This window comes from Lytechinus pictus, chromosome 18, assembly GCF_037042905.1.
Source record: "Lytechinus pictus isolate F3 Inbred chromosome 18, Lp3.0, whole genome shotgun sequence".
Classification (NCBI taxonomy): Eukaryota; Metazoa; Echinodermata; class Echinoidea; order Temnopleuroida; family Toxopneustidae; genus Lytechinus; species Lytechinus pictus.
This window is the reverse complement of record NC_087262.1, coordinates 15,403,670-15,431,482: the sequence shown is the minus strand read 5'-3', so window position 1 is coordinate 15,431,482 and position 27,813 is coordinate 15,403,670. Positions and strand designations below refer to the sequence as shown.

Genomic DNA, 27,813 nt, shown 5'->3' with positions numbered 1-27,813 from the left:
TCCATGGTTTACTTCCAACACTCAAGAGTTTGGCCCTCTGACTCTCACAACACAACAGTTTTTATACTCAGTAATAGTCTCATAAAAGCTGTCACATTAATTAAAAACATAAAGTAACTTTAGGATGGATTCTGAGAACACTATGGTGGTCTTAGAAGTGTAAAAGTGTCAATCCCCTTAAGAGAAAGAAAGAAAAAAAAAAGATTTGTGCGGATGTATTCAAATTCTTGTAACTGACAAAGAGAGGGATCTGTGATTGCATCTCAAATGATCCTGCCCCTTTGAAATTCAATAGTCTTATTCTGTATATCCTAAGAACAACCCTCCACATTTAACAGGCACAATTCATGGAAGTGATAAAAAATATACAAATAAAGCTTTACACATATACCTGATACATTTTCTTTTGAAGTTTATTGCATAATTCATATTAACCACAATTTGTAAAACAATATCTGAAGAGTATTCACCAAAGACAATACAATGCGGTTACAAAGAACATAACTAGGATTAAGTTATTTCTTTCCAATCCAACATGAAATAAATAATACGTCCGACCATATGTTGTTTGTGACATCAACATCATTTTCATTTTACAGAGAAAATGGCGAAATATGGAATTCATAGAACATGACATTCATCATGTATTTCTCGAGGCCAATTTTCTGCTCTAATTAATTTTATTAAAGTACAGTAACAATTGACTGCAAATTTAAATGTATGAAGATTATCTGTTTATCACAACAAATCGGGAAATACAAGAAAAAGGGGTCTTGTGAGTGTCCTTAATATTAGAATGAAGACCCCCCCCAAAAAAAAAAAACTAAGTGCAGCCTTTGTTGACATATCAGAAAATTGACAATAAATTTTCAGTGGATGCATTCCACAAAACCAATTAGAACTTCCTGGACACTAGACCAATAATCACATGGTTACTGTCCCTAAAAAGTATGTACACATAAGGTCTTGTGGGATTTCTTACGTTGTTGGAGGTTCACTGATCTAACCCCCCACAGGGCTAACATTTCTCAAAAGAATAATATCATTTGTTGATCAGTTGACTGAATTCAATGGCACACTGTAAAATCATTAGACTGACATGATTACCTTGAACTGGGGTCTTTGGTTGGCTGGCAGTCTGGCTCAAAGGAAAATGGTAATTTCATTGGACGCATCCAGGGAGTATATTTTGTTTACTACCAAGGAGGGGGGGGGGGGTGGGGTGTTTCATAAAGCAGATTGGGTGCTGAATCAGATTCTATCACTTTGATTCCCATCAGCTAAAATTGACTTGAAATCCAATCTTAGTAGATTAAAACTGTTATTACTCAAAACAATTATCTGAAAGGAGAATGTAGAATTTGTCGAAATTTGATAAGTTTTAGGAAATCACTCTCACCCCATGAATGTCAATGTGGACAAAGAATGGGGTCTATCATTCAGCACAAGAACAAGTTGCCAGTCATGTGTAAATTTGTGTGTAACTTACGAATAGCTTTAGGAAACACCACCCCACCCAAAATAACTTTTGAATAAAGCAACACTGAAATCTCAAATACAAAAGCAATAATGGGTTCAGGTATAAATGCAAATTACATGCACCAACCCTCACAACTTGCTAGTATCCTTCATAACAGATTTCCTCAAATTTTCATTATTCAATGATAAAAAGCCATCATCTCAGAAATTGTCCCTTATAGCACCCTAACGAGAAAGGAACAGGTCATGCAATTATCAACCTAAAACAATTTTTCCCCTCCAAACCCACTGGAAAATATGATCCCTGTAGTTATGTAAAATAAAATCATAGTTTTGAAAGTATGAAAGATGATGTTATTGACTACCAAATATGAAATCTCTAAGGCCCAAATTTAATTTTTTGTAAGCCCGGGAGGGAGGGGGGGGGGGGGGGAGTGGCAGTCAAATGAATTGCTGTACACATGTGTGACCAAATTATTTCCAAACAACCCCTAAACGAGTTTTTCTGTGTGTGCAAAATAACCCCCTAAACAAGTTTTTTGCGGGCTTTATTTACACTTTGGACCCTAAACAAGTTGTCGCCAAAATATGACCCCGGGGAAAAAAACATACCCTAAACATGTTTGACCCCGCAATTGACCAGTCTTTCAAAACCACCCCTTTCTTAAAAATCGTTGTTTTTTATACCCTTAACGAGTGCACGCGCGGCCCACGTCCAAAACTTAAAAAACACCCCTTTAAATGTGTTTTTGGGTCAGGCATGTGTACAGCAATATATTTGACTGCCCCCCCCCCCCCCCCCCCCCGGCCTCAAAGTTATATAAATGAAGAATCTCAGTTAGATCAATAGTTCTGTCATTTTCCCCCAATTTGTAGTTAATATTTACCACATGAGAAAATACCGATCTATCAAAATTTGACCAAATACATAATTACAATTAATTAAGAATCTGTCGTCTCTCAGTCTTTTACTTATTCAATTTTCCCTCGAACAATTACCTGGTAATTACCAGCTTTAACACTAGAAGGCGACATATCTTGTACACTGCATATAGGTCAGTACATACTTTGCAGATCCAGTAGGTCGAAAGGTGAGTCTGCCCTAAGTCTAATCCAAGGAATCTGTCTGACTTCAGTGAAATAAACACAGAGGAGACAAATAACACACTTTGGATAAACTGCACCAAAAAATTGACTTGACATAGGCTATAGTATATACTTTGACTCATGGAAGGTTGCAATATGCATACTTATATTCTTCTGTACAAAAAATATTCAGTCAAAGAGAATTATCAAAAAGAGTTTACAGATTTAAAAGCTCTTTCATATCCACTTATAAACAGGCCTGTCCTCCACGACCTGAACTTCTAATTTCACAGGACACTTGAACCAATGAGAAAGCAGTTCTTCTGTGTATCCTATCAAAAAGTAATACTTCTGCGGGGCTTGGTTTCGTAGCATGATGGCAGCGATGAAGATTTGATTAGCTCTTCGCTTTATGACTATCTCTGTCGCCATGCAATTGTGAAATGTCCCGTACATGAATTTTCTAATGAAGAGGTCTTCCTGCGTTCGATCTGCTGTGTCTATTTCCCCTTCCAGGTTTGCTGTTAGAAAAAAGAGAGAATGAATGTGAGAGGAAATTATAAAAATTATATCTCCTTTTCACCCCCTTTTTCAGTTTCCAAAAAGGATTTTCTATGACATACAAAAAGGAAAGTGGGAATACAAAATCATCAGCTTAGATATTGCATTTATGTTATCACACATATATCTATCAAAATAATACAAAATCTTCTATTCAGTAACTTTGTTATGTCCGTATATATTTCTTTTGCTTATATTATAAGTGTTTTGATACTTGTCCAGTTTTACTCCATTTATTCAAATCATATTATTTCCATATTGAAGTACACTGATAACTCTTCTGAAAAGAAATACACGCAGGTACACCATACTTGCGTTCCTGGGAGGCAAGGGGGTAGAGTGTCCCCTGACAGAATTTCAATTTTCTATCTTTTCGCGTATCAGAACATTTTAGATGGAAAAGTGTTTTAGCAAGTAATGGTGCTCTTTTTTTCTGCACGTCGGAATTCTTTGTTCCTCCTGACAGTTTCCAAGGTGTACCACTGATGCGTACGTACACACACACACATACATGCCATTGCCATATAAAATTTTATACCTGTGTGTTTGGAGTTCCAGCTCTTTCTGACACCAATGTAATGGGGAGGGTTGGACTGTTCATATGTGACTGGTTTCTCTCCTTTACTAACCCTCACTCTACCTGCAACAACCTTGTGACATACTGCCGATGTCTGCAGAAGCCGAATTGACGACCTCTGAATATTCAATGCCCCTCTCAGCATATTCTGAAACACCAAAATTAAGGAAAATATTTGAATTTAAAACTCATCATTATTTTAGAAATATATTTGCAATAATCTGCTATCGTCTACAGAAATAATCAATTAACAAAATCAACAGCATAGCCGATTGCTACTTTAATTTTTAAGTGGTTGTGCTTTTAATATTGGAAACATCTCCAATATGACAATCTCTTTGACTTGTCAAAGGATAAAGGCAACAACATCAAAATGACAAAGAATTTTTTTCCCACCCAGAATTTTGTCTATCTGCTCTGAGGTCAGAAGCCCATTTGTTTGTGTGTGGGTATTGGTCAAAGAAGTTATGAAAACAAAAGTAGATAGTATTTAAAGGGGAATCCAACCCAAATGAAAACTTGTTTTTATAAGAAAAAGAAAAATCAGACAAGTTGATATGTGAAAGTTTTAACAATATTGGACAAACAACAAGAAAGTTATGAATTTTTAAAAGTTGTAAATATTGGTAATCACTATACCCATGGAGACTTCAAATTGGCCGCATATGGGATGTCATAGTGATGTAAGGCAAGGACTACTCTTCCATGTACTCCAATACATATCATTATGGCTAAAATGTCATTTTTCCCCGAAGTTTTATTTCAAATTATATTTTCTTTCATGAGGACATATACTACCTGGGTTATTTTTAGATTACTGCCCCAGGGGAATGGGTACTTAGGAGAAAACCACAAAACCCTGATAATAAAGCACATGGCCTATGGGAAAGTTGTCCTTGCCCCTTGTCATAATTTAATTACCCAGTTGCCAATTTGAAATCTACATACTATTAACAGGGGCCGCGGAATGGTTTTCAAAGTGGGGGGGCTGAGCCAAAAGTGGGGGGGGGGGGGCTGACCATGCAAAAAATCACAATCGTATGGTCATTTTTGCGTTTTTGTACATGGATTTGGAAAAAAGTGGGGGGGCTGAAGCCCCCCAGCCCCCCCGCTTCCGCGGCCCCTGATTAATGATCTCAATTTTAAAGCAGCTATAACTTTCTTATTGCTTTTCTGATTTCTTTCAAACTTTCACCATTCTGTTTAATTTATTTTTCTTCTTCCCAACACAACATTTTATGGCCAAGGCCGGATTCCCCTTTAAGCAGGCCTAGATGGTGAAAAAAATTGGAAAATTCTGGAGGGGAATCTGGGGCCAATTGCATGAAAGCTAGGGTCTGTGCATGGACTGTCATTCTTGTCGCTGTTTTATCATGATGCACTGTGATCTGTACAATATGCCTTTAATTTTTAACAAACTACTCACAAAGACACAAACCTATTTATTTCATCAATTATGAGTGAATGCAATATATCCTTTTTATTACTAGATATATACTTAAAGCAGATTTCAAAGTTAGTTAAATAATTTCAATGGTAGAGGGTAACTTTACAGAATGTACCCCCCTTCCCATTCTTTTTTTCTTATCATTATATTATTTTTTTGTTCTTTTCCTCCTTTTCTTTTCTTTTTTCCAATTCTTTTCCCCCTTTTCTGCTCCAGCTTCTTCCTTTTCCTCTTCTTTATCTTTTCAGTTTCCCTTTTTTTTCTTGAACCTTGTATTATTCATCCCCCATTTCTAAAATGTTATCTCTACATCTTGATCCTTCTCTTCTACTCCCTTATAGACCCCCATCTTTTCTTTGCTCCATTCCATTATTTTTCTGAAATTCTGGTTCTCCTTTTCTTTTACTTTTTTTTTTTTAATTTTAGGGCGAGTAATATTTAGGCTAGCTAAAGAAAAGTCACTCGCGCTCGGACAAGAGCGAGGCAGTATCCCTTTTTCTCTCTCTAATTCTAACTACATTTTCTCCTTCTTTTTATTACTCTTTTGTTGTGTTCACAGTAATTTAGTAAATATCTCAGCATGCATGCAGGCAGTCGGCACACATGATCAGCATCACTTTTTCATTTCACAACATAAAACCGAGTTAGTGGGACCGATAAAGTTTTAAGTGACTTTTGAATCACGTCCCCTTTAATTCATGAACTAGCATCAGTACATTCATTCTGACTCCATGAAATAGATAAACAATGAAAATTACACCCTGCAAGACAAACAGTAAGGTAAGAGCAGTTAAAAATGTTATCAAATCTTACGAATCTCCACCGCAAATGCAATCTACTTAATTGCACAACAATTACAATCACAATTGGATAGCGCCAGCTCGCGTTCTATGTTGAGCCAAGTCAAGACAAGAAAGAGCATCTATTTTGGTAATTACATGTCTGAGGTGTGATTGTGAACCACTATCTGCTTGATCCAGTTAATTTCCATGAATGTCGGTTTTTTACAGCTAATTAGATTAATCTTGGCCCATTATGAATACTCAAACTAAAACGAAGTTAGACTGTGAACAAAGTGGCGAAGAAGTTACTTATAAATGAATCGGCACGTGCGATTTGTTCTGCATGTAAGTGAATGGGCCTTATCACATTTCTGTGTTGCCGTTTATACAAACTGCATATGGGTCATTCGCCTGCCATGGGAATAGGGAGGGGTAGTCTGGAGATGACATGACCGTGAAAGGAAGAGTTCCTTTTGCGACAGCCACCCAAAATTGAAAATAAAAATATGGAGAAGGTTCAAAATGTAATATTAGTAGGGAGTTCGGTGACTTTTTGAAATCTTGAAGAATCCCAACAAATTTGATATCATTGGAAAGCTTGTGAAATAAGAAAAATAATGATGCCTCAATCAACTCATTGTCTGATATATTGACGGAGATATTCCAATTTACAGGGGGAAATATGCAGATTTTTAGTCTGTCAAAAAGAAAAGTAAACTCTTGTTTGAGTTGGGGAGACTGTTACTTTATGAAATCTTGAAGGAATCCTGACAAATTTGGTACCATTGGAAAGCTTGTGAAATAAGAAAAAGAATGGTGCATAAATCAACTCATGATGTCAAATATTGACAGAGATATTTCTGTTTAAATGGGAGAATGTGCAGATTTTTTTACAGCAAAAAGTAGATTTTCATAACTTACACAAAATGCAATGAATGGGACTGTATAATACTTTTTTTTAAAGTGCAATGCGCTGCTATGCGGGGCAAGGCATGCCCTTGAATTATACATCATTTTATTCATAAAACTTCAAAGTTTCTCATGGTATAGGTTTCTATAGGGTTTTTCCTCCTCCTTTAATGGCTTCACATTTGTTTTATACATGGGTGCACAGACAGATACAAATTCTGAAAGTGGCATTTTCACCGAACTCCCTAATATTAGGCCAAGCCCAAGGCCAAGTAAAAAAAGAAACTAGAAAGTAGTTGATCTTCCTTGCGTGCATTCTAGGCCTAGGACATGATCTATTTTGGCCGCCGCATGAAATTTTTTTACTATTTTTGAAAATTGGCAAAAAAATGTCAAGAAGTGATGTTTCTCGTCTGCCCGCTTCTCTTTTTGTTTGCTGCATCAATTTTCTTGAATTGATATTTACTATTTGTATGGCTGCTGAAGAAGGAAAAAATACACAGTCAGATTGGCGAGCGGTTTATCTTTTATGTGCTCTGCCGCCTCTGGGATCTCTCTCGCAACTTCCTAAAACAATTGCAAAGACCAAAGTCCGATATCGCCATAACTGCGATAAAGAATTGGTTTTTTATTGGTAATTTAGAAGATACAATCATAAATAAGCGAGAAAATAAAGTTTGCAAACTCTGAAAAAATCACAGATTTCTTCATTTTTATTGCATTTTCAGGGACCCCGCTTCCTGAATCTGAACAAACCCGTTGCGTGCTTTGGAAATATGGCGCAGATAAATAAATTTTAATGACGTAATTTGTATTACAGCGGGGGTTTTTGGTGAGTGATGGCGCCTGTACTTTGACGTGTGCTGCGATGATGTGATTGACTGTGCTGGCGAGACGTGAATTTGTGAAATGAATAATTTTCTGGCGAGTTTTATAACGTTTGCTCTCCAGCGGCAATGCATTGAATATTCAAAAAAATATTTTAAAGTGAGCTATTTATTATCAAGAAATTGAAAATTATGAAAAGGATTCCGGTAAGTACCAATTCTGTTCAAATTTGATAAACTTCATCCTTCCTTGAGCTATTCAATTTGATGGACATTTGTAAGTTAGTAAATAGATCTAACAGTTACAAATACTGAAATAATAAACATTCAGTGAACAATTAACAATTAATTAAAAAAATCTTTTAACAATCGATATCAATTAAAACAATGAATAGCAATTGAATAGACAATATTAAACATTATTTAAATGAATAAAACAGGACAAACTGCGAACCAAAACCATGCCCTGAGCTGAAAAAGAGATTGGCTCTGGAAAACTGAACATGGCTCCAGGGTAATAAAATTGGCTCTCAATTTTTTTTCTTCTAAATGCCCCCCAAGTATTTTTTACCCTTACATATAATGAAGAATAATGTTTTAATCATTCACTTGACATGAACACTTTTTTATACAATAATACAGTACTGATAGTTTGTTTATAATACAGGATGTGATATCCCATAAAATTGTATGAAAATTGATTTTAAAGCTAGCTGATGAATTTTATTTGTTTATCATAAACTTCACAAATACCTCACATGCAGCGCTTCATAAAAGATGGGCAACATAAAAGACGGTCCTTGGAAAGACCCTTTCGTGCAATTGGCCCCAAGTATGATCTGTCAAAGTACATTTTTTCTATTAGGCAGGTGTGAATATACTGATGTTCTACCCAATGGGGAATTAAATGTTTGATTTCCTTGTATCCAGAATCACAACCGCCAGCCAAGGGAGTCACTGTTTACATCCAGCCATCCCTGTTTTGTTTAGATGTATTTCAGATGGATCAGTTTGATTGACAGTTTTGTTAATACCATCTGATGATGCCCAAGAAGAGGGATAGAGAGACGGACGAGACAACCCCAAAGAGGTTCAGGCAGTCCACGTTGGATTTCCATTTTACATCAAAAGGTTTGATTTTTAGTTGTAAATGTTTGTACCTCAGTGTTAGCTGTAGTTAAACTAGTTAAGAATAAGATTGTAAAATTAGTTACATGTTGAAGAAAATCCATCAAAATGACTACCCAAGTGTTAGTAGCAAATGCCTATTATTATTATTATGTCGCAAAATGATTTTGGTTGAAAATGAATAATTAGCATTATGTTATTTATAACATTCCTGTCAGGAACTTGTTTTTTTTTTCATGCAATACCCACCTGCTTATCTGGGATAACATAGTGAATAGATTTTCAGCCTGGATTTCATTGTTCCCCAATGTTTGGTTTATGTAAGCTATATGTATTTCATAACCAAGTAGATTGACAGTTCAGCTATTGTAAATCTTGATTTTGAAGTCTTTTCTCTCTTAATTATTGCTCATTGCGACTACTCAAGTTAAGCTTTTAATTTAATGAAATGAAATGTTTCCAAAGCTCCAAACTAATAATCTGATGATGAATACAAGTATGACCTTGCAGTGCATTCTTTGGATGGCTCAGTACATATGCTCACAAGAACCATTTGGGCCACTATTCTTTGTAGGCTTCTGTTTCCCCCTTACTATTCCTTTTCTCTTATTTTCTTTACCCAGGTGGAGTGAAATCAAATCCTGAAGAGGACGAGGAGGAGGCGATGATGAGTGCAGAGGAGAGAGCTGAGATGCAGAGGAGGAGGGATCTCATGGCAGCCGCTGCTGAAAGAAGGAAGTGAGTTCTTGTCATTCATGGTTAAAAGTGGGCTTGGCGGGGTTGGGTTTGTTAGGGTTAGGCTTCATTTCATGAACTGCAATATTCATTCAAAAGATAGAAATACTAATATGTACTACAACATCAAAGAGGGTATGATAGTCTGCAATCACAGACCCTTATTGACACCTTGTAAACCAACAAGTAGGTCTTGAGAAGGAAATAGCACTAGTTACAATTTGCTTTTGCCTAGTTTGGCTTTGGAACAACTAAATATTGATCTTGTTCGTTTTAAGACTCTATATCTGTATTAATCGAAGCTGTACTGGTATTCTTAATTTTGAAATTTTCACTTGGTGTTTTTTTCGCATTACTAGACAAGCAGGCTCACCATGGAGCACACCACCAGGCAGCCCTGAGAATGTGGAAGACAATGACAGCAATCGCATGCTACGATCATCAACCTCAAAGACAGTTCAACCTTCATCACCGGATATACCATCAAGAACTGTGCCCAAAAGCAATATGATAGCTGCTTTATCAGAAGCTAGCGATGCTTCTCTGCAAGAGAGGACTAGTATCCCAAAACAAGAGAAAGATGTTTATAAGAGGACAGATCGGTATGATTATGTCGTAGAAAAGGGAGTATTGCCCGATGAGATGGACAGACCTTCAACCTCGAAAGACGGTTACAAAAGTAAAGTGACTGGAAAAAATGGGGAAGATGAGGATGATATGAATCGTTCAGATGTGAATTATGCAGAGATGGAACCCGCGAGTCCAACTCTGGAATACATGTATGATGGAGATGGATCACAACCGTTGTTTACTGAGTAAGCTTTTCCTTTTTTTTTCAGTTTTACCTTCCGGGGAGGTTAGTCACTCTGTGACTCTAATAAACAGTGTCTGATCATGTCGATTAATGTTTATATGCTAATATTTCTATGATTTTTTCCCTTATTGAATTCTCCGAAGTTATTTGAATGATTCTGAGGTTTTTTTTTTGTGAGCAGCAACAGTGATATGCAGAAGTGAAATATTTCGCAAGTTGAGACATAAGAAATTTAGCAAAAGTAAAGCCTCTACAAAAGTTTTAATGCATACACTGACAGGCTGGAGATGAATACTCTCTGGCTGCCATGGTATATTTAGAACTTTCCTTGTCCATTATTAAATTTCTTACCTAGTAGTATATCTTGTAACTGTCATGTACATGTACGTGTATGCATTTTATGTAGCCCCTGTTTACGTAATTTTAACTAAGATGTACATTTGTATTATGTGCATTGATGCTAAAGAATGTTTTCTCATATCGTCAGTGGTTCGTAAAAAATATTAAATATGCCCTTATTTTTTAAATAATACAAATTTTGATCTGAAATTTGGCAAATCAATAGAGTAAATCACAGGCTTTCAGAATACCGGTATACAAAAAATGAATGCCTAAAATTTGACAGTAAATTAGGTTTGAACTGGTTCGTAAAATCACTGACGATATGTAACACTGTTGTGGCCCTTGAGTTGATATTTATTCATCAAACTTATAATGTTATTCTTCTTGCATCTTTAGTTCAGAACCTTTGGAAGATGAGGAGGTTCACTGCACAGATGTTCCAACTTCGTATTGGAAAGGTTCTCCTATCTCAGAGTTAAACCGGGCACCAGCCTGTTCTGATGTATTGCCTGAGATGAGACCATCCCAAGATCACACCATTCTCTTCAGAGTAAGAGAATGATTTCCATCTTTTTCATTTTTAATTTAATGCCATTTGATACCAGCGACTATGCCTGAGTCATTGGCCCCTATTCTGAAGTTTGTTTAACATAGGCAATGGTCTAACTGTGTGCCAAACTGATGGGAAGCCAGAAATGTCAAATTTCATCTACATAAATAATTTTTTTTCCTATCTTTACTTTAGCTCTTTCCTTATGTTTAAATGAAGAAGAGAACTATTTCAGTGTTTATTCACAGTCAGTTATGAATGATTTGAGTGTCAGATGAGCTGAAAATTGAATATGCACTGTTAGAGTCAGCAATAAACTTGTTAGAATTGGCTATCTAAAGTTAAAGGTCAAGTGCACCCCAGAAAAATGTTGATTTGAATAAATAGAGAAAAATCAAACTAGCACACAACACTGAAAATTTCATCAAAATCGGATATAAAGTAAGAAAGTTATGACATTTTAAAAGTTTAGATTATTTTTCACAAAACAGTGATATGCACAACTGAGTGACATGCAAATGCGATAGTCGATGATGTCCCTCACTCACTAATTCTTTTGTTTTTTATTGTTTGAATTATACAATATTTCATTTTTTACGAATTTGACAATAAGGACCAACTTGACTGAACCATATAGTATTAAACAATGCTAATTCCACATGTTTAGGGAGGAATTAATCGTTGTTTCACTTGGCAATGAGGAGGAAATTAGAATGTTTCATATTTCATACAATAAAATACAAAAGAAATAGTGAGTGGATGACGTCATCAGTCTCCTCATTTACAGACCAGGATGTGCATACAACTGTTTTGTGAAATTAAGCAAAACTTTAAAATGTCATAACCTTCTTATTTTACATCCGATTTTGATGAAATTTTCAGTGTTATGTTTGTTGGATTTTTCTCTTTTTATTCAAATCAACTTTTTGTTGGAGTGGACTTGTTCTTTAAACCATATCTTTAATAGACCAGTTTAAATTAAACATGAGTTTGGAATGCGGGGCATTAGATTTATCTTGAAAAAAAAAACCCAACCCAACACTTTTTGTAAATTGACAATTATCTTTACAAGTCAGTGAGGGATGGGGGATTCCCCAAAAGTTACTGGGTTACCTGTATATGACTTATTATCTTCAACAGACCCCAGTGAAATCGGGTGTTGTTCCCACTGCCTTCCCAAGTGATTACCAAGATAAATGGGATGGTGACCATGTAAGAATGCCCTGCTCTCCAGAAAACCTATATCCTGTTGAGGATCAGGTAAGTTTCTTACTTAGTTTCTTTCTATTTTTGTCTTTCATTTCTATTCATTTATTCCATTCAGCATGAAAAATATACAAAATAAACATTACAATAATCATTGATTGAATATCATATCATATACATTGCACTCAAATGACATACACACACAAAGAAAATGTAACACGTGCAAATATATTGTGGATGGGGACAGCTATAGAAGAACAAGTCTTATTGGTTAGCTGCCCCTGAGAAATTTAAAACATAACTGAGGTAAAGAATGAACATGAATTAACACATAACGGTGGGGGGGGGGGGGGTTACAAAAAGTAAAAGCCTGATATTCAGCTATTTGCTATTTGACTGTCAAATAAGTATGTTTTTGTCTCCTTTTAAAGCATTGCAGTGAAGGGCTAGCTGGAATTGCTTAATATGTGACGTAAATGAATTAGTTTGTGATTAACGCATTTCAAGGAATATTCACATCATGTAGCCATTCACTAAACATTTCTTTAGCACAGCACAATGTGGATGCATTTCTTGCTGCAGGAATTGTAAACCTTGTCTGGGATTTGAACCCATGACCCACTGTATAAAACAACTTTGGTCCCACTCAGCCACATTACTTTTATGTGGTTGGTTCTTCTTCTGCCTGCCTTATTGACTGTCAACTTTTTCACTTTTCCATAGGCTGGAAGAAAGAAGGTCCAAAGCAGATGGGAGCTCATTGAAGCAACGTTACTTGGTGGAATAAAGAACTCAGTAGATTTAGAAGTAAGTATACCGTACATTTCATAGGCAGGGCATCGTCATGAAACCTGCATACAGGACCAGTTGGAATGTGTGCTATATACCAATTGTGTGTTTCATAAAGCTGTTTGTAAGTTATGAATGACTTTACACATGATTGGTGACCCTTTCTTGTGCTAAATGATATATCTCTATGTAGCTGATTAGCATCTAAGAACATGTTACAGTTGTGCATAACTTTCAAATTGCTTTATGTAACACCCATGATAGATGTACATTGTATTTCAAGTATAAAGGAGAATGAAACTCTTGGAGCAAGATGGCTTTTGTGAAAGCAGACAAATCAAAGAATAAGATCAACAAAAGTTTGAGTAAAATAGGACTAGCAATAGAAGAGTTATGAGCATTTGAATGTCGAGATCACTAATGCTATGGAGATCCTCCCATTGGCAATGCGACCAAGATCTATGATGTCACAGATGAACAACTCTCCCCTTTTGGACACTGAAAATATACCCCAAAACATCTCTTTTTGCTCATTCTAATCATATGACAAACGATTCATCAATGATATAATGTTGTAAAACCTCTGTACTTGTCCTCTCATAAAGAGAACACATCACCTTGTGATAGACTATAAAAGTGAGAATACAAGTGAAATAAGTACTAAAGTAATGAGGGAGTTGTACGTGTGTGACATCACAGATCTTGGCCGCATTGCCAATGGGAGGATCTACATGGCATTAGTGATCTCAATATTCAAATGCTCATAACTTTCTTATTATTCATTCAATCTTCCTCAAACTTTCAACAATATGATTCCTTGATTTTTCTCTTTGATATTGATTCAGCTGGTTTCAAGGGTTTCATTCTCCTTTAAGTCACATAACAGGATGGAACTGACAATCACCTTGTATAGTAGATTACATAATGTATATTTGGCATTCTCTCATAGTATTACAAGTATACTGATAATGTAGCAGCGAGTAATCTATGAAGACTTTACTCAGAGTATTGAATTTGATGTATTACTAACAGATTGAAATAAAACCTTGTTACTAGGTTTCCAGCAAATTATGCTGACCTAGTAAATACTACTCGGTTACAGTTCATTCTATAAATAGACATGCATGCTAGTATGTACATCCAGACACTGTTAAGTAGCTATCACAACATTTTGTATGTTGTTCCTTTTCTCATAGACATACACTCATTTGACCTTCCTTTCACAAAATAATTCTATTTCTTTCTAGGAAGCTATTTTGACGTACAATGCTCGCTACAGCCAGCGTTGGAACTTCAGAGCGCTTCACACTCTCTTTACGGATGTACTAGATGCAGAGGAAACAACTTATTTCTTTGATAAGATTCTCCCGGAGATGGTTAATCTAGCTCTACGATTGCCAAAATTATGTACTCAGGTAAGAAATTCAATTCAATTGCTCCTTTTCTTTAAATCGTCAAAGTTATAGTTCAGCTTTTGTCAATCAAAAGATAACATATTCAAAATTTAAAGGAGAATGAAACTCTTGGAGCAAGTAAGCTTTTGTGAAAGCAGAAAAATCAAAGAATAAGATCAACAAAAGTTTGAGTAAAATAGGACTAGCAATAGAAGAGTTATGAGCATTTGAATGTCGAGATCACTAATGCTATGGAGATCCTAACATTGGCAATGCGACCAAGATCTATGATGTCACAGATGAACAACTCTCCCCTTTTGGACACTGAAAATAAGTACTAAAGTAATGAGGGAGTTGTACGTGTGTGACATCACAGATCTTGGTCGCATTGCCAATGGGAGGATCTACATGGCAGTAGTGATCTCAATATTCAAATGCTCATAACTTTCTTATTATTCATTCAATCTTCCTCAAACTTTCAACAATATTTTTCTTTGATTTTTCTCTTTGAAATGGATTCAGCTGGTTTCAAGGGTTTCATTCTCCTTTAAAGTTATGTCACAGTGAGATGAAATAATATCATGAAACACATGCTACATGTATCTGAATTCTAATGGAGAAATGTCTTCAATCATTTGGTTTACAATAGTTTGCTTTGCTTTGTTTTCTGTTTTGAATACTGGCATATCCCCTTCACAAGTGTGAAAGGGGGCTAAAATTTTAGGATACCAACTTAATTTATACCACTTTGTCATATTTTTTCTTAGATATATAAGAAGAATCTTCAAAGTGTCCCCGCACAGGCAAATGATAACATTATACTCCTTCCCTCTAATAGTCACAGTGCCCCTGAATTCGAATGCTGTAATAATAATAATAATATAGGGTATTTATATTGCGCACATATCCATCTTGTTAGGTGCTCAAGGCGCTCCTATATTACCCGGCTAACCTAGGCGTTCATAGCGCACACAGCTTTTTAAGGAATTACTTCCTACCGGTACCCATTTACCTCACCTGGGTTGAGTGCAGCACATTGTGGACCAGTTTCTTGCTGAAGGAAATTACGCCATGGCTGGGATTCGAACCCATGACCCTCTGTTTCAAAGTCCGAAGACTAATCCACTGGGCCACAACGCTCGTACTTCAATTTGCATTCTTTTCTTTTCTCAATTCTTTTAGGCCATTCCTCTATTAAGAAGACAGTTAACACACAGCATCACAATATCTCAACAACAGATAGCCAGCCTCCTTGCCAATGCTTTCTTCTGTACCTTTCCACGACGGAATGCTCAGCAAAAGAAATCAGAGTACTCCAAATTCCCAGATATCAACTTTAACAGGTACATTGACAGTATTCCTCTTTTTCAATTAAAACTTTGTAACAATTGGACATATATATATTTTTTTTATTGACTCAGGAAACATAAGCAACCAAGTGAATGTAGTGATGCAGTATATCATGATTATGTCTTTTCATTTTGTGGACAGAATTTATGATCATTCATGAGGGACTGTCATGGTGTGGCAATCATCAACCTTTCATAAGAGAGAAAATACTGCCTGAAATAAATAGTGATGATGAATGATGATGTACATGCTGTATTTTAGCATTACCAGAAATTAACACAATTTTTCAAAAATAGAATACGAGGAATTCTTAGTAAAGATATGTGAAATAGTCAAGTAACATATCAGACAAGGCCATTGGTGTCTTGTGATTTGCATATTATACAGATGTTGGAAGGAGTTTTACCCTGAAATGTATAATGGTATGTGATTTGAATCTGGTTCTGTTTTGCATTTTCGTTTTAAATTTCAGGTTATTTGAGATGGGCAAAGGTTACAAAAATCACAGAAAGATTGAGAAGTTAAAGTGTATCCTGATTTACTTCCGTAGAGTTACTGAAAATGGTAAATAAAACATTGCTCTCATCATCTCGGCATTGATCTCTTCTTGCTTGGGGAAAAAAAAAAATGATGTGTAAATGGCGATTAGTGATAACCTTTTCCCTTTTTTTTTACCCTGTAAAACAACAGAGGGTATTAGCTTTGTTGACTCTTACATTATACAAATAGCGAATAGGCATGAGTGCGATGGTGCAAGATTCGCATGAGGTGAAAGAAAGATGCTGTTTTCAAAAAGGCGTTAGCCGAGTTGAATAGAGTGTTTCTTTCACCGATTGCGAAATCTCACACCATTGCACGAATAAGAATATTCGCTATTTGTGTTGTACATCGCCTCAGAGTTTAGGGAAAATATGGAAAAAAACAAGAGTTTTTCCCTGCAGTAAAGGGAGCAAAAATATTGAAAGCAAAAAGGAAATCCCACAAGCGCACCGGTCGACCTCGGGTAGCATTGTGCATGTAGTTAGCAAGCTATGCGCGTATTTAAACTTCATTTTTTACTAAGTGCAATGAATTAAATCATATTGTGACGTCACCATCTATAGCCGTGCAACGGTACATTTTGGATGGTACGTCGTGTGTGCAGTAGTACAAATGTTTGACATTCAGTCTCCCATTTGCTCTAGTACAACAAGCTAAGTAGGCGTTGTACAATAGGGCCTTACCCAGGTGAACCTGGGAGTTGATTACGGTCATTACGATGGTGAAATTTCCTTACAGTTTCGTGATATACATTTATAGATTCTGAGAAGACATTATACATATATTGCCTATACATAGAGGATGAATAAAACATTTCATTTCCCTGACGGAGTTGTATTTTCCCCAAGTGATTATATTTTGCATAACACTGAGGGAAAATATTGTCTCGGGGGGGGGGGGGGATATTGCTTTGAAGGGGAAATGTTATTTATTAAATAGACCAACAGGCAATATCTGTTTATATAGTCTATGTAGATTCACCATCAGAGTCTGCATTGGCTTTATAATAAACTTGTTATGCTTGCCGCGGCTCTAATCCGTCTATGTCATAAAAGAAAAATACAGCTAGTGCATGCTTCATGCAATCTACGCTCACACACTAAAGGCGTACATCAAGCAAACTACCTGTTTTTACAGCTTATAAGCAGTGAGCGATGTCCCTTCGGTGACCATATCGCAGCTGTTTACAATACAACACAGTTATATTCACCGAGGTGACGTCAAAACCTATAATATTATCATTGCGATCCTTGCAGCTATGATCATGTGATGGCGTATTGACATAATAATAATAATAATATTGCATTTATAGAGCGCTTCATATTAAGATCTCGAAGCGCTTTACATTAATTAGAAGACTTATTGAATTACGATTATTTTACATGCTACATTATTATGTTAACATTAAATATACATTACATCATTACAAGGTATAATAATATTGAATTAAACTACACTACATTATTAAACTACATCAAATACAACAAAACTACAAGAGTGAGAATAGATAGGTTTTGATAGATTTCTTGAAATTGGCTATTGAGGTTGCTACACGTAGTTGGGGAGGTAGAGATTTCTAGAAATGTGATGCGAGATTGGTGAAGGCACGTTCTCTGTAGTACTTGGTATTGACCCTGGAAGCTTGGAGAAGGTTTAGATTGGCCGACCGGAGATTTCTGTTTGGTACATATAGTCAGGGGCCTTAGGCCCATAATTTGAAGTTTTGGGGACAGAGTTTACAAAAGCACCAAACTTTCCCTATGTCACTATTAGGTCAATAGCTTTATTTTTTCTCACAGAACATGGTATTGAAAATTGCATCTTCATGCAAAAATATGCTAATTTATGTAAATTAGCAGTAATTTATGCATGAAGCCATATGCCAGTAGGAATTAATTAATAAAAGTTAATAAAAAAGATACCAAACTTTAGGAAAGTCTCTATCAGGTCAATAGCTTTAATTTTCCCACAGAACATAGTGTTGAAAATTGCATCTTCATGCAAAAATATGTTAATTTATGTAAATTAGCAATTAATTTATGCATGGATAGTAAAAATTAGTAAAAAGGAATAAAAAGAAACCAAACTTAAAGAAATTCTCTATCAGATCGATAGTTTTAATTTTCCCTATCAAACGTGCTATTGAAAGTCCCGTCTTTAAGCAAAATATGCTAATTTATGTAAATTAGGAATTATTTTATACATGTATGTATAAATTATCCCACTCCAACGGGTATTAACAGTGGAAAAGGGGCCAAGCATTAATTTGAAGTACCTTACCAGCAAAACATGCTATTGGAAATCCTGTTTCCATGCAAAAGTGTGTTATATTATGTAAATTAACAATAATTTATGTATGAAGCTGTATTCCAATGACTAAGCAAATATTACAGTGAAAAGAGGCCGAAATTTGGAAGAAAACCTGCATCCAGAATCCAGCCGAATGTGACCCGATATCTCTGATTACAGCCGAATGATGGCCTGATTGTGGACCCGAATCAGAACGAATGTGCCGAGCTCGGACGGTTCGGGACATTTATGCCCAGAATTATACAAATAGGTCCGAATCTGCCCAGAAAACTCCAAATGCCTCCCCTAATCCAACCGAATGTCACCCGAATACATCCCAAATGTGGCCCGAATGAAATTTGTTGTGGTCACATACGGGAGTATTCTGGAGGGTATTCGGCTGGTTTTGAACATTTCAAAATGAGCTGAATTCCTCAGCGAATGTTCCCAAATTTTCTCGCATTTACGAAGGCAAAAGAGAATATTCCTGAAACCACCCGAATACGTGTATATGGATGGATTCGCAGCTGATTCAGTTCCGTTCTAACCCTAGCTTTAAGCAAGGGTTACACCAAAACCAAAGTCTCCCGAACAAATTCGGACAAATGCTGCCCAGAATGGCCTGGATTCGGTACTTATTCGTCTCCGATTCGGGGAGCTCCCGGAATCTATTCGGAAGGATCCGGGACTATTCTGTTCTCCCTCTCCCTATACGAGAACATTCGGGAACATTCGTGGAGGGATTCTGCTTGTCTTGAAATGTTTAAAACCAGCCGAATATCCTCCAAAATACTTCCGAATGTGGCCACGACAAATTTTATTCGAGCCACATTCGGGATGTATTCGGATGGAATTCGGTTGAATTTGGGGAGGCATTTGGACAATTATTTTGGGAAGTCAATAATGCTCTGATTAGGGACCTATTCCAGACCGATGTGACTCTGATTCGGTCTCACATTGATTGGGAGGTTTTGGTTTTGGTGTTACCCTAGTTTTAGTGATAGAGATCAATTCATAAGCCAATAAAGAAAAATTCACTGAAATTATTCAGGTCACCGTCAACAAAGGGACGACAGAAAAAGAAGAATGATCAAGTCTCTTTGCTCAAATCTGATGTGTCCCTGTTCTAAAAAATGTACATAGTTGTCAGAGGGGCAAACATGGACAGCTTTTTCTGACATTAGAACGATCCATATACCCTCCTCTTTCTGACAGGGGGAAACTCTACTTGGGAAAGAAAGGGGTATGCACAGGATTTATAATTTGCATAAATTTGCATTTTAAACATGATACCCTCCTCTGGTCGCATGGAAAGTCACCATAATGAATGAATTGTGTAACAGTGTCTCATATGCATAGTGTTGTGCTCGTCCCTCTGTTTAAAACCTCGAAATATGATAGTTGATGTGTTTTACACATATTTGCATAAATTTTGCATAAATTTGCATTAATTAACATTGAAAATTGATTCTGATTCGGGAACTGTACAGAAATCAATCTAGATTTGATGCCCCATCAAAATAAATCCCAAATATTCTCCCCCCCCCAAAAAAAAAGGCTTCTGGAAAAGTTTAGGTCTGTACTATACATATACAGTAATTTACGGTGAATAGTGTGATTTTACATAATTTTGCATAAATTAGCACTATGAAATAGGATTCCAGTCATTGATATCGAGGCATCCTATCAAGAATTAATGCTTTTGGAACCAGTGACACATGTGGAAAAATAATTGTGATTTTGACAATTTTATATGTCGAGATATGATAAAATATGTGTTTTTGCATATAATTTGCATAAAATTTGCATAAATTAACTTTAAGAATTGAATAATACTCACCAATTTTATAAAAAGCGACCTACAGTTGAATATTTAGCAAAAGAAGACCCAAATACACAAAAATTGGGCATTTGAAAATTATTTATAGTGAGATGTGGTGAATTATGATTTTTTTGCATAAAATTTGCATAAATTAGCATTTTAAAATAGGGTGCCCTTCACCAATTTCGGGGCACCCTATCTAGAATTAATGCTTTTGATACCAGGGACCCACATGCAAAAAATTGCGCTTTTGTAAATTCTGTCCCCAAAATTTTGCTAAGGCCCCTGACTAATAGAAATTGATGAGGTATGAGATGTAGGAAGGAGAGTTACCACTCAATGCTTTGAAGACTAAGAGAAGGATTTTGTACTGGATACGGAGATGAATGGGAAGCCAATGGAGAAAGAGAAGAAGAGGTGTTATGTGCTCACGTTTGCAGGCCTTTACGACTATCCTTGCGGCAAGGATTAAGTTCTATGTAACCTAATTAATCAATTCTAATGCTCTAGCTGTTTTCCTGTTTTTATTTTCAGTACCTACGGGAACTGTGACCATCAGCCGCAGGGCTTTGACTGATCTACCCAGGTGGGATAAAAGTACAGCACCTCTCACGAGGCTTCACATGGCTGCATCGGGAATGATTGAGAAGGAAGGCCATGGAATGCTTCAGGTAGGTGGTGGTGGTGGTGATGATGATGATGGTGGTGGTGGTGGTGGTGGTGGTGGTGGTGGTGGTGATGATGATGATGATGATGGTGGTGGTGGTGGTGGTGGTGGTGGTGGTTGTGGTGGTGATGGTGATGATGATGATGATGATGATGATGATGATGATGATGATGATGATGATGATGATGATGATGGTGATGGTGATGGTGATGATGATGATGACGATGATAATGATGATGGTGATGATAGTGATGATGACGACGATGGTGATGGTGATGATGGTGATTTATGATGAAGCTGATTAGTGATTATGATGATGGTGATGAGTTGACTGATGGTGATGATGATGACAACGATGATGATGACGACGATGATGATGGTGATGAGTTGAATGATGATGATTATTATGTGATGGTAGTAGTGATGGTAGTTGACACTGAGATGGTGATAATGATTGAGATGATGATAAAATGATGAGGACGAATTCGTTGTTTGAATGTATGGATAAGTGTACTGCATGAATGTGCTTAAAAAATGTGGGGGGTGTTTCACAAATGCCGACGCGTACATGATATGTAGTAGTGCGCGTCCTCTTGACATGATTTGACCAATGCGGCCATGTCTTTTATAACGCACGCAACTAGGCATTTAAGTGCGACTCTAAGTCATACTTAAATCTTTGTGAAACACACCCCCCCCCCCCCCCCCCCGGTTACTTAAAACAATGGTAATGATGGTACATCACAATCATGATGCAGATGATAGTGTTGATTTTACATAATGATGATTTAACTTGCAAACTACAAGCTATGAATATATTCACCGGTCACAATCATACTATGGCTTTTTTGTCTTTCCAGATGGACTTTGCTAATAAATACATCGGTGGCGGTGCATTGGGGTTTGGTTGCGTCCAAGAGGAGATCCGCTTCATGATCAACCCAGAGCTCATAGTGACTCGTCTCATCACGGAGGTTCTGGATGACAATGAGTGTGTCATTATCAAAGGTTAGTATAATAGACCTGGGGGGGGGGGGGCATTTCATGAAGCATCTTGCCAATCATTTACTGTTACAAGCTACTGATTGGCTGATCGGAATTATTAAGCATATCTAGCTTTCACACCTTACTAGGTACCCAATAACACCTAAAGGGAAGAGTGGCAAGTATAGGTTGATGTCTTGCCAAAGAACGCTAGGCCGATAATGGAATTGAACACACACCCCTCTGATTACAATGCAAGGGTCAGAACCTCTTCACCATAATGCTTCCACCATCAGTATACCATGTATTCATTGCTCTGCTTTTCTTAATGTTATCTGTCCAGGTGCTGAGCAGTTCAGTGACTACACCGGATATGCCAACACTTTCAAGTGGAAGGGAAGTTTCAAAGACTCTACCACAAGGTATTCATTTAGGTTTTTTTTATTAAAATAGATCAGCCAAAATGTTTTTTAATGGATGCCCTGATGTTCCATTTAATACATTCATAAACATGAACATCATCAAGGTATCAAAAGCTTTGATACAATGCTATCAATCAAGTGATTGTGTTCAATAACCTGTGGTCTAATTCTCAGATAGTTCAGTTTGGAAAGCACGGTTAACAAGTTAGTTCTATTTTTTTGTTGTTGCATTTTTTATACTTCTATTGATATCATTGGCCTTAAGATTGAGGAAAAGAAAAGGAGAGAAAGGAGGAAAAAATGAAACAAAAAGAAAGAAGGAACAAAAAAGTAACGAGTTGGAGGTAAAAGTCATACATGACTGGTCGCCATTTTATATACCCAACAAACAACAAGAACTTAAATCAGGGGTGTGAAAGTTTAGGTCTTTAACTGATTTCAGCTATTTCCCCCCCCCCCCCCCGAGATAAAGATTTTTATATTTACTGTATCTTTTAATACAGGGATGCATGGGGAAGGCTAGAGACTGAGATCGTTGCCATTGATGCCCTTGTGATCCGTCGATATGAAGATCAGTTCAGACCTGATTGTCTCCGGAGAGAGCTCAATAAGGTATCAAGAAACATCTCAGAATTTTTATGACCGATTTACGTTTTGCAATTTTTATCAATGTTATGTATAGCCTACATTTTACGTGCCTCTTTTAATTAAATCTTATAATCTCCATCCTTGCCCCAAAATGGCTAATTTCATCATTTTTTTTGCGATCTGAGTTGATCGTACAGAATAATTAACTGAGTCCCAAATATATTACAGAGACTACTGTCATCAACTTGTTATGTATTTTCCATGAAGGTCAAGACAGACATATGATAATTGATTGGCAGTGACATCGCATAAAACATACCCCGGCTGACCACTCTAATATTCTTAAGCAAAACTAGTTATTCCATGCAATATCTATTTATTTGCTCTATTTTCTGTAGGCATATTGTGGTTTCCATGGTAACACCTCATCAGAGCATCTACCTGCCATAGCTTCTGGTAATTGGGGTTGCGGAGCTTTTGGAGGAGACAAGAGAGTGAAAGGTATGTGAACAACAAATCCTCTTGAATGTGTAAGATATTGCTAAAATTATTGATTGGCAATGAGATGAAATACATGATAAATATGATGTTTACAATGACCGTACATTGGCTACACTTTTTTTCAATTTGTTGTCAATTTTATTATTACTCAGATATGTGTTTTGACTCTATAAATGTGATGCGTGCAAAAGTGCATGATAAATTGTTTCTGCACAACCACACTGGTAAACTTTGTTTAGAAATCAAAATAACTGATATGAATATTACCACCTTGGCCTCAGTGGCGTACCTAGGATTTTCCACAGGGGGGGCAAATTCGTCCGCCAAAAATTTGACAAGCAAAAAAAAAAAAAAGTCTTCAACCACAAATTAAGGATTTCATACCAGAAAAAATTTGACAAGCAAAAAAAAAAAGAAAAGAAAAGGTCTTCAACCACAAATAAAGGATTTTGTACCAGAAAAAAAATTGACAAGCAAAAAAAAAAAAAAAAAAAGGTCTTCAAGACTCATCAGGGGGAAAGACTGCCCCCCCCCCCCCGTAGGTACGCTAGTGCTTGGCCTTTAAAGAGAAGTAAATTGATAAACCTGATATTGCTATAAAAATGATAATATATGATAAAATATTCAGTTCTTTTATTGCATATACAATGTACTATTTAATACCTCTATGCACTTCCAAAGATACTTTAGATGTTATTACCCTGGCTTAAGCGTGGCAAGCCTTTTACAGTCTGCGCCCAAGCATTTCCAGTAATAAATTCCTTTCAGGTACCCATTTATCTCACCTGGGTTGAGTGCATGACAATGTGGATCAATTTCTTGCTGATGGAAACTACTCCATCATGGTTAGGATTTGAACACACAACACTCTGTTTCAAAGTCGGGAGTGGGCCAAAAGGCAGAGCTAATGGTATTTCTTGTTCATTTTCATTTCTAGGACTAATCCAAATGATGGCTGCAGCTGAAGCAGGGAGAGATCTGGCTTACTTCACGTTTGAAGATAAGGATTTATGTGATGATATGGCAGGCATGCATGACTTCCTAGCAGCCCAGTCTGTCACTGTTGGTAAGCCACCTCGACTCTGCATGCAATTTTATTCAGATGTTTTGCCATGTAATGTTACTGGAATGATAATATGCATAATACGTTTTTTGAAGAGGCAATTCATTCTAAACCAAATATAGGTTGCCAGTTTTCAGCAGGATCAGTCAATGCATATATCAGTAAGATAGTTTCAGATTACTGATTCTTGATCTACATGTTTCTAACTTGAAATGCCATGTCCATTTTTTTTACTTCTTCATCTTTTTATCTTTTCTTTCTGTAAGCTTATCCTCCTCTTCCTATCTCTTTCTTCCTGTTCCTCCTTCCCCTCTTCCCTTCTCTACTTCCTCCTCTTCCTCCCCTTTCAAAATCCCTCCTCCTCCCTCTTCCTCTGTCCACCTTCTTCCATCTCTCCTTTTCCTCCACTTCATTTCTTTCATCTTGCTCCTCTACCTCCTCCTTTGTGATCACATTGTCATCCCTTTTCATTTATCCATCTCACGATCTTGTGCTGTGGCCTTTACTCCACACAACCAGCATACTGATCATTTATTGTCCTTACTCCTCTAGGTGATCTGTGGAGGAACCTTCACAGGTACAGGACGGACGTCTTGAGACGTGGTGCAGGAGCATCCAAGCCCAAGCTCTTTCCGTACCTCCTTCAGCTCTACACGGTGTGTGATTCGGACACCGACGAGTACGAGACCGAGGCAGGCCCCCCAGCTGAGGCCAAGACCACAGCTGGCAGAAGCTACAGTCCCAACTACAGAGCAGAAACACCTTGATTGTTATTGGTGCAGCATGCTATAAGGGCAGATTTTCATTAAAACTATGAAACTCACTATTATAAGTTATCAAAATCGTTGCATCTGATTGGCTCAGAGCAAATAGTGAAAGTTATTCACTATCTGTTTCATGAAATGCTTCTAAGCTGATGACTGATGAAGTGACCACCAAGTTCTGTTATTAGGCAGGGCCTGCTAACAAGAGCATTGCTACAGAAGTTGTAGTCAATTGCCTGTGTCCCATGTTCGAAATGGGTATTAAAATTGAGGATTCATGGGAAATAATAGTTTGACTGCTGGATTCCGTAATTCTCACAGGCTTGGCACAGTTTGATCATCCAATTTTTGAGTAAGGCTTGCCGTGCTGCTGTAAACAAGACCCTTTAAAGCTATAGTTCCAACTATGGAACAGAATTTCTTAACCCTCTAACTGCCAAGTGCACATGCTCAAGCTTGTGTAGGATTGCCAAATGCATGCTTGCAGTTGTCACAAATTAAAAATTCAACTTTGTGATTATGTCGAGTCAAACCATGATAATGTACGTGTAATGAGATACTATTCACTATGTAATCTAAAAGTGGCACTTGGAGGATACACGAGACTGGGCATGGTCACGGGTGTCATTTTTCATAAAATTGTTGCAGAGTATGAAATGACAATTGGCAGTTTATCACTTTACTTATAGATGAAAAGCATTAATGCTCTATCTATTGTAATTATGTTTTCAAATATCAGAGATTGAAAATAATACATTTATGCCAAGTCTTTATAGTATATTAGAATATCAGTCTTGAATCTGCTCATGGTTGCAGACATTTGTGAGTTGTTCCGTGTAATCACCTCGTTACGTTGAGTTTTGTGATTTAATTATGTCTTCTTTTTTTTTAGATAAAAGTTTGTCAATCATATTAAAAAACATGTTAGGTTTCTATATCTTAAACATATATGTATACAGTGCAATCATTGTTATTAACTGTACATCTTTTAATTTTCCATAAGTTGTGTTCTTTCTCTACAGCTAGCAATAATACATTAAAGCCCTGCAATGTGTGTATTTGTTCTTCTCTTTTTTCTATTCAATGGGAAATCCTCTTTACTTTAATATATTTATACTTACTTGCTTTCAAGGCCGTTTGTGAATTGCTTTGATTAAATATGTTTTCAATGCCACATGAATTAATTGAAATAGTGTACCCCCTCCAAAAAAAAAAGGGGGGATATTTGACTCATATCTGGGCGCTTCATACTCTGGTCATTCATAAAGTATGTGTAAAACATGTACCTTTATAGAAAAAACATGCATGGAACATTCTCTCCTCATCTGGTTCATAATAGGAATCTTTCAAAAACATGACAGAATGCAAAGAACAAAGTGTAACCCTAATAGAGTTATTTAATTATTTAGACCCATCTGATAGGGTTAAAGGTAAGTTAACCCCAACAAGTAAGTTGTGTAATTTTTAAGAAGTTCAGAATAGTGTGTGACATCATTAGTGACCTTATTTGCATACTGCCCATGATGTGCACATCACTGTTTTGTGAAAATGACACAACTTTCTGATTTTGATAAAATTTTCAGTGTTAAACTTGTTTGATTTTGTCTTTTTTTCAAATCAGCTTTTTCATGGGGTGGACTTGACCTTTAAGGTAGAAACTCATCTGTGCATGCTCAACTCCCTATTTTTATTTAAATAGACTAAGTTTCCACAGACTGATTTATATCTGAATCTACCAATTTTTTTTCCATTGCATTCTCAAAAGCTCTCAAATTATTTTTCTAAAAATCAAAGTTATTCCTGAAATAAGTAGTTAGCAATTTACACCAATACTTAAAATCCTTTTGTAGTACAATTATTCTTTGTAATGTTTTGTGCCATGTTTAATAATGTATAGATGATTTATGTGAAAAATGCACCCTAAAAGGGATAGTATGGTTTTCTACAATATGCATAAATGATGTAATCATGTTTATTGCTGTGAAATAGGCAGCTTCTGTTTCTTTCTATGTTCCCCTGATCAGAATGTTTTTATATGCGCATCTCATATAAAGTATGTATATTTGAATGTTATTTGCATTGAATATTGCAAGTTATGAGATGAATTCTATGTAATATTTTGATTTAGAAGTTTTTAATTTATTTTCTAATAAATGATACTGATCATGCAATTCAAAAGCAAAATTTTGGGGGGTAT

General features: G+C 36.5%; 2 protein-coding genes across 4 annotated transcripts; one reads left to right on the top strand and one right to left on the bottom strand.

Annotated features, from left to right (window-relative positions):
• Window positions 1-395: 395 nt before the first annotated feature.
• LOC135157480 (small ribosomal subunit protein uS3mA-like) lies at window positions 396-6,038 on the bottom strand. The gene is made up of 3 exons (XM_064113165.1): window positions 5,964-6,038; window positions 3,665-3,851; window positions 396-3,086 (listed from the first exon to the last, which is right to left on the bottom strand). Exons 2-3 carry the CDS (start codon window positions 3,846-3,848, stop codon window positions 2,803-2,805), a joined length of 468 nt encoding a protein of 155 aa, XP_063969235.1. The 5' UTR covers window positions 3,849-3,851; window positions 5,964-6,038; the 3' UTR covers window positions 396-2,802.
• On the top strand, window positions 5,996-27,791 carry LOC129281978 (poly(ADP-ribose) glycohydrolase-like). 3 transcript variants are annotated; one of them, XM_064113161.1, is made up of 17 exons: window positions 5,996-6,080; window positions 8,599-8,799; window positions 9,420-9,534; window positions 9,891-10,346; window positions 11,084-11,237; window positions 12,378-12,497; window positions 13,167-13,250; window positions 14,480-14,647; window positions 15,809-15,969; window positions 16,449-16,540; window positions 21,162-21,298; window positions 22,155-22,302; window positions 22,622-22,700; window positions 23,204-23,312; window positions 23,687-23,789; window positions 24,727-24,855; window positions 25,405-27,791. In XM_064113161.1, the coding sequence occupies exons 2-17, from the start codon at window positions 8,709-8,711 to the stop codon at window positions 25,617-25,619; spliced, it is 2,361 nt and encodes a 786-aa protein (XP_063969231.1). In that variant the 5' UTR covers window positions 5,996-6,080; window positions 8,599-8,708; the 3' UTR covers window positions 25,620-27,791. The 3 variants fall into 3 exon arrangements, with proteins under 3 accessions (XP_063969231.1, XP_063969233.1, XP_063969232.1); XM_064113163.1 differs by having other exon boundaries at window positions 6,026-6,080; window positions 8,659-8,799; XM_064113162.1 differs by having other exon boundaries at window positions 6,036-6,277.
• The last annotated feature ends 22 nt before the right edge of the window (window positions 27,792-27,813 follow it).